The 7,569-nt window shown below is 47.5% G+C and overlaps 1 protein-coding gene across 1 annotated transcript; it reads left to right on the forward strand.

Annotated features, from left to right (window-relative positions):
• Nucleotides 1-5,585: 5,585 nt before the first annotated feature.
• LOC122924108 (E3 ubiquitin/ISG15 ligase TRIM25-like) lies at nt 5,586-7,563 on the forward strand. Its single transcript, XM_044275034.1, has one exon. It carries the CDS (start codon nt 5,602-5,604, stop codon nt 7,153-7,155), a length of 1,554 nt encoding a protein of 517 aa, XP_044130969.1. The 5' UTR covers nt 5,586-5,601; the 3' UTR covers nt 7,156-7,563.
• Nucleotides 7,564-7,569: the final 6 nt, after the last annotated feature.

Genomic DNA, 7,569 nt, shown 5'->3' on the forward strand with positions numbered 1-7,569 from the left:
AAACTACTGTGTGGGGAAACTACTGTGCGGGTGCAGTGTGAGGGAAATTACTGTATGGAGCAAATTACTATATGGGGCAGTGTAGGGGAAATTACTGTATGGGGTATGGGGGCAGTGTGGGGGAAATTACTGTGTGGGGGCAGTGTGGGGAAACTACTGTGTGGGGGCAGTGTGGGGAAACTACTGTGTGGGGGCAGTGTGAGGGAAATTACTGTATGGAGCAAATTACTATATGGGGCAGTGTAGGGGAAATTACTGTATGGGGTATGGGGGCAGTGTGGGGGAAATTACTGTGTGGGGGCAGTGTGGGGGAAACTACTGTGCGGGTGCAGTGTGAGGGAAATTACTGTATGGAGCAAATTACTATATGGGGCAGTGTAGGGGAAATTACTGTATGGGGTATGGGGGCAGTGTGGGGGAAATTACTGTATGGGGCAGCGTGGGGGAAATTACTGTATGGGGCAGCGTGGGGGAAATTACTGTATGGAGGTATGGGGGCAGTATGGGGGAAATTACTGTATGGGGGCAGTGTGGGGGAAATTACTGTATGGGGGCAGTGTGGGGGAAATTACTGTATGGGGGCAGTGTAGGGGAAATTACTGTATGGGGCAGCGTGGGGGAAATTACTGTATGGGGGCAGTGTGGGGGGAAATTACTGTATGGAGGTATGGGGGCAGTGTGGGGGGAAATTACTGTATGGGGCAGTATGGGGGGAAATTACTGTATGGAGGTATGGGGGCAGTATGGGGGAAATTACTGTGTGGGGGCAGTGTGGGGAAACTACTGTGTGGGGAAACTACTGTGTGGGGGCAGTGTGGGGAAACTACTATGTGGGGAAACTACTGTGTGGGGGCAGTGTGGGGGAAACTACTGTGCGGGTGCAGTGTGAGGGAAATTACTGTATGGAGCAAATTACTATATGGGGCAGTGTAGGGGAAATTACTGTATGGGGTATGGGGGCAGTGTGGGGGAAATTACTGTATGGGGCAGCGTGGGGAAATTACTGTATGGGGCAGCGTGGGGGAAATTACTGTATGGGGGCAGTGTGGGGGGAAATTACTGTATGGAGGTATGGGGGCAGTATGGGGGAAATTACTGTATGGGAGCAGTGTGGGGGAAATTACTGTATGGGGGCAGTGTAGGGGAAATTACTGTATGGGGCAGCGTGGGGGAAATTACTGTATGGGGGCAGTGTGGGGGGAAATTACTGTTTGGAGGTATGGGGGCAGTGTGGGGGGAAATTACTGTATGGGGGCAGTATGGGGGGAAATTACTGTATGGAGGTATGGGGGCAGTATGGGGGAAATTACTGTATGGAGGTATGGGGGCAGTGTGGGGGGAAATTACTGTATGGAGGTATGGGGGCAGTATGGGGGGAAATTACTGTATGGAGGTATGGGGGCAGTATGGGGGAAATTACTGTATGGAGGTATGGGGGCAGTATGGGGGGAAATTACTGTATGGAGGTATGGGGGCAGTATGGGGGAAATTACTGTATGGAGGTATGGGGGCAGTATGGGGGAAATTACTGTATGGAGGTATGGGGGCAGTGTGGGGGGAAATTACTGTATGGAGGTATGGGGGCAGTGTGGGGGGAAATTAATGTATGGAGGTATGGGGGCAGTATGGGGGAAATTACTGTATGGGGGCAGTGTGGGGGAAATTACTGTATGGGGGCAGTGTAGGGGAAATTACTGTATGGGGCAGTGTGGGAGAAATTAGTATATGGGGCAGTGTGGGGGAAATTGCAGTGTGGGGGTAAATTACTGTATGGGGGAACTGTGGGAGAAATTTCTGTATGGGGCAGTGTAGGGGAAAATTACTGTATGGGGGCAGTATGGGGGAAATTACTGTATGGGGCAATGTGGAAGGAAATTACTATATGGGGGCAGCTTGGGGGGCGTTGCTATTGGGGAGGCACTGTAGAGGCCATTCTATTATTTCTGGGGACACTATCCAGGGATTATTGCCTGGAGCACAATATAAGGTGTTATTATTACTGGGGACATTATAGCTGCTGTAGACACTATAGGGACATTTGGGGTAATTTATCAAACTAGTGTAAAGTAGAACTGGCCTAGTTGCCCATAGCAGCTGTGACGAAACCAACCTCGCCACTGTGTTTTGGAGGGGGCTGTTTGCCAGCCTCCTGCCCCAGGATTACGGCCCTTTGAGATACTTTTGCTAACTTTTAAACCCCTGAACCTATTCAAGTGAATTTTGGATGGGTTTGTCCCCAAGTTATACTGGTTGGGTTGATGTGGGTTATGTGTATGTACAATGTAGGCTCACAAAGTTGTGACAATTTATGAGAGGTGTAACTTTTCAGCTTAGGAGATAGTTGGGTAGATACAGAGATTGACTCAATTGTCTCCTAGACAGAAGGGAGGAATATGCTGGGTGTGTTTCTATTGTCCCATTGTGCCATTGTTCTATTGTGTGTTTAAATGGTTATTTCTGTCCTGTTGTCCCCACATGTGTATTGGCGATTTCCCTTTGTCCTGAGACATAATTGGATTGCTCCTCGGGTGTCTCCAGGACAGAGAGGAGGAAACCATGATGCATTGTGGGGATGTGTTGTGTCTGTGTATCCTGAATTGCTGCATATCTGTCCTGTGTCACAGTCTCCCTTCTGGTCCCCTAAGGGCGTGGCCACCAGATGGGGACCTGCATAAATACGGGCGGGTAGCCCTCAATAAAGTGTTCCTGTTTTATCCTTCATCATGTTGAGACTGGTGTTTGGATAACTGATCGACACTGGGGACTGCTATACGCTGAAGATTTGCTATACTCCCCTGGCATAACTACTAGCTCTTGTAAGAGCTGTTCCTGCTCTCTGGTTTTAGGAGAGGTTCACCCACTGGAGCCTGGAGCCTTGTCGTAGGTCCAGGGTGGGTAGGAGACATTGAGACCTCAACCAAGCTTCGGCGGTTCGTGGGGTCTGCAGTGCGTACGGTGTCAAGTGGAGTGCTTGGAGTCCTCGGAAAGCACTAGGAGCATCTATCAACGGAGGTACCCAGTCGGGGTGCTAGGAGATCCGTTACAGCAGCCAATCAGATTCCACCTTTCATATTTGACAGCTCTTTTGGAAATCCAGTTCTATGTTACACCAGTTTGATAAAAGTACCTGGGGCATTGGGTGGCAGCAGGATGACACTGTGGGGACACCAGGATGGGGAGGTTGATGGAAAAACTGAGAAATCTAACGTGTCTGTGTTACAAGCTCTGTAGAGACGAGATACGGCTGAAAGGATTTGTCATGGTGGTCTGGGTCAAACGGAGGAGAAGAGGAAAGAGAAGGTCTACATGACACGAGATGTCCCTGGATGTAAGAGGTATGTGATTAACTGGGGGGTTGCCAGATAAATGACCTGCCCCAGGTGCCAAACACCCTAGGCACGCCACTGGGTCTAGGGTCGGTATTTATTGAGGAGGTCTTTATTAGGGGGTCTGGTCTGTATGTGTGTAGGTGGATAGGCCAGAAGTGCACAAAAACCCCACCAGCCCAGAAATTTATCAGGTTTGTACACTGCAGAGTATCAGTCTTGTGCAGCCTTTCCCCATGCCCCCAAGCCAGTACTAATGCTGGACCAGACTCCTAAATGACTATGGACCCCAGACCAGACCCTTAATAACCCCAGACACTAGACCAGACCCTAGTATACTTGCCCACTCAATCCTTTTCACTTTTACCCACAATATGTCCTTGTGTGCTGTAGCGGGCGGCCCAGGACCCCTTGAGAGTGACTGCAGGCCCCATATGGGGGTAGTTATGGCGCACTGCCTATTATCCGCATTTTGAAGACTGGGGGTAGCTCGGTGGCTAACCCCCACGAGTGTCCCTCGGGTAATCCTCCTGGTGTGGTGAACTATCACTCGGGACCTGTTATGGGTCTGGTGTGTGCTCTGTGTTAATTTTGGGGTGCTCTGAAGACATTTATACTATTTGTGATTCTGATGCCTTATGTTTGGGCAGGTCCTATATGAGTGAAGCTCAAGAACATAGCAAGGCGCGCTGCCTTATACTTCCACCTCTCTCGGCTCCCCCATATCTCTGCTCCGTAGCGCGGGGTAGCTGGCAATATGTGCATTATGGAGTTATAGGAAATATACAGAAAGGCCACATCATCTGGAAGCAGACAGGACACAGAACATGACAGGCGTCAGCCATAGACCCCCCCCAGGCTCCAGCACATTGCACTGTACAGGAAGCAGACCAGATGTGAAAGCTTCATTTTATAGCCGCCATAAAACCGTCATCCTGTTACATTAGATTATATTACAGTACACTGACTCCAGCTGCAAGGGAATCCGGGGAAGGAACAAGGGCTGATCGAGACACTAGCACGTTGTCCTCAGAGATCAGTAAGATCTGATATCTACCAGAACCTGGAATTTTTATTTCATTATTAAAGCAACACTTCAGGAAAAATCTGAAAATTTCTTTTTTTTTAAACCTTTCCCTCCATCTAAAATGTGACATCTTATAAGATGCACCAGACATGACCACCTGCCTGGGGGAAAGAGTTCCATCTGCTGGTGGGTGTCTCCCTACCAGCAGAGGGCGGTCTACAGACTTCTTGGTGGGTAGTCCTCTTGTCTGATGCAGAGTCCAGGGTCAGGATCAATAATGATGAAGATAATCCAGTCTTCTCTGGTATCAGCCATTCCAGGCTGGGGAAAGGCTGACTGTGCAGTTATTCAATGTGACGTCTCCATTGCTGAGAACTTTTTTATCCATATGTGAGACTGATGTGTGTGACGAGATATCAGGATCATATGCCTTCTGAGGTAGGTGGTGGTAGGTGAAAGTTGGGAATGCCCCAAAAATAGCTCAAAACTATAGAGTTTATTTAAAGATATTCTAAACAGTGCTCAGAGAATGCTGTAATAATACCGCCATACAGTGCTTAAGGAATACCCCGATAGTGATACTGTACAATGCTCAAGGAAAACCGCCATATAGTACTCAAGAGAAACCTTCATAATACTACCATACAATGCTCAGGAATTCTGTAATAATACCACCATACAGTGCTCAGGGAATTCTGCAATAATACCACCATACAGTGCTCAGGGAATACTGTAATAATACCGCCATGCAGTGCTCAAAGAATACCACTGTTTCCAATAAAAGTCCTCTATGTCTTTTGTTCTAAGGACTAGAGTCAGCAACATCCTCCCTATTGTGGTCACCTGGGCCAGCGGTTCCTCCAGTCTCCTCCTCTAAGAGCCAAGTCTCAGGAAGATTAGTTCCTGGTATTTTTCATCAGAAGTGTCTGCCCTATTTCCTGTTGCCCAATCCAATGGCATCTATAGATCTGAATAACGGGCCTTCACTACCAAACTGCCCACAAGTCTATGAAAATCCAGCCCCAAAACCGCTTTCCTGAGCTCCTTATACAGTGTCTCATCCATCATTCCCTGGATGAGATATCTACTTGTTGGCCTAGTACACATATGAGATGACTCATAGTGACCTTTGACTACCTTCTCTGTCTCACAAGGCTTAAAGAGTCTCCACCCATCTCAATTTCCTGAGCTCACAGGAAGCACTCATGGATTGTAGACTAGTTTCAGTTTCATTGCACAGAGTCCACAATGGCATCTGCTGATCTGAGGGATGAGCTGAACTGCTCCGTCTGCCTAAACATCTACACAGATCCCGTCACCTTGAGCTGTGGACACAACTTCTGCCAGGGGTGCATCAATTGTGTGCTGGATTCACAGGAGGAGGCTCAAGTTTTTTCCTGTCCTGAATGCCGAGCAGAGTTTGAGGAGCGGCCCACACTGCACAGGAACATAACACTACGTAACATAGCCGAACATTTCAGGTCTACTCAGCCAGAACCGAAGCCTGGAGTCTGCTGCACTTACTGTCTTCATTCCCAGGTACCTGCTCTTAAATCTTGCCTACACTGTGAAGCTTCTCTGTGTGATGACCATCTAAAAGCCCACCACAAGTCTCCAGAACATGTCCTATCTGATCTTATTACTAACCCTGAGGCCAGAAAATGTTCCATCCATAAGAAGATCTTGGAATATTACTGCTCTGAGGATGCGGCCTGTATATGCGTATACTGTTCAGCTAGACTACATCGAGGACACAAGCTGGAGATGCTAGATGAAGCGTCCATGAAAAAAAAAGAAAGACTGAGACAAGTCCTGGAGACACTGGCATCTAAGAAGGAGAAAACTGAGAAAAGACTCCAGAGTCTGCAAGAACGTAGCAGAGACGAGAAGAAAAAGGCTTCAAGTCTCTACGAGAAAGCCACAGTCCTGTTCAGAGACCTCAGGAGAAATGTGGATGATGTGGAGAAGAAGGTCCTAAGTGAGATCTCTAGGCAGGAGGAGCAGGTGTTAGTTTCATTCTCTAATTTGATCCATCAGCTGGAAAAGGGGAAGGATGAGCTGTTCAAGAAGTTGGGTCACGTAGAGGAGTTATACCACATAACCGATCCATTAACTGTCCTGCAAGAGCAGGAATCAGAGTCAAATTACTTCTGTGATGGAGAGGAGGATGGAGGGGAAGATGAAGAGAAGTCGCAGATTGTATGTGATCTTGATGTGGTCCAGATCACTGAGGCATTAGACAAATTATCTGATGTTGTAAGACATGTCAAAAGAGGACTGAGTTTCCAAAAATCGATGGACATAGTACTGGATACAGATACAGCTGCCAATAATATACATATATCGGATGATCTGAAAACAGTCTCCTTCTTAGAGGCCAACCAAACTTGCCCCAAAACACCTAACAGGTTTCTACAATATCAAGTCCTAAGCACAAGAAGCTTCTCTGCTGGCCAGCATTTCTTTGACGTGGATACAAGTGATTCCAATAGCTGGAGAGTTGGGATGTGTTATCCCAGTATGAGTAGAGAAGGTAACCGGTACATCAGTGGTGAGAACGATAAATCCTGGTGTCTGCAGAGGTATAATGAGAAGTATAACCTAGTACATAACAGATGTGACACCCAGTTACAACCACACTGCCATAGGTTCAGGGTATGTCTGGACTATGAGGCTGGGCAGTTGTCTTTCTATGAGTTGTGTGACCCCATTAGATGCCTCCACACCTTTACTGCCACCTTCACAGAGCCCCTCCATGCCATCATCAGTATTTTTCAAGGTTCTGTGACCATTACAAACTAAGAATTGGATCATTAAGATATCTGAGTACCTGCATTGTTGGTCTCGTCATTGGGAATTGAATATGGTCTAGAGCCAAGATCTTCCTTCTTCTCCAGTTGAGTAGATTCATTCATCATATATTGGCTGTGGAGGTACCTGCTTGGGACCACTCTATAAAATGCCAGTTACAAGTCTGATTGATGGAGGTCCAGCTGCTATAGCCTTCACCGATATCAGAAATGGGCCATCACATGGATGCTGACCTTCATTAAATGAGTGGTCCTGCATACATGGTCAATGTCTGTTGATGGGAGGTTGAAAGGTTTGTTTATGATTGGAAAATAGGGTTTGCTACTTTCCAAAAACAGTGCCAAGTTAGTCCAATGGGTGCCTGGTGTGGTGGCACAGCCCCATTCATATAACTGAGGATAAGCT

Source organism: Bufo gargarizans, unplaced genomic scaffold (assembly GCF_014858855.1).
Source record: "Bufo gargarizans isolate SCDJY-AF-19 unplaced genomic scaffold, ASM1485885v1 original_scaffold_813_pilon, whole genome shotgun sequence".
In the NCBI taxonomy this organism is placed as follows: domain Eukaryota; kingdom Metazoa; phylum Chordata; class Amphibia; order Anura; family Bufonidae; genus Bufo; species Bufo gargarizans.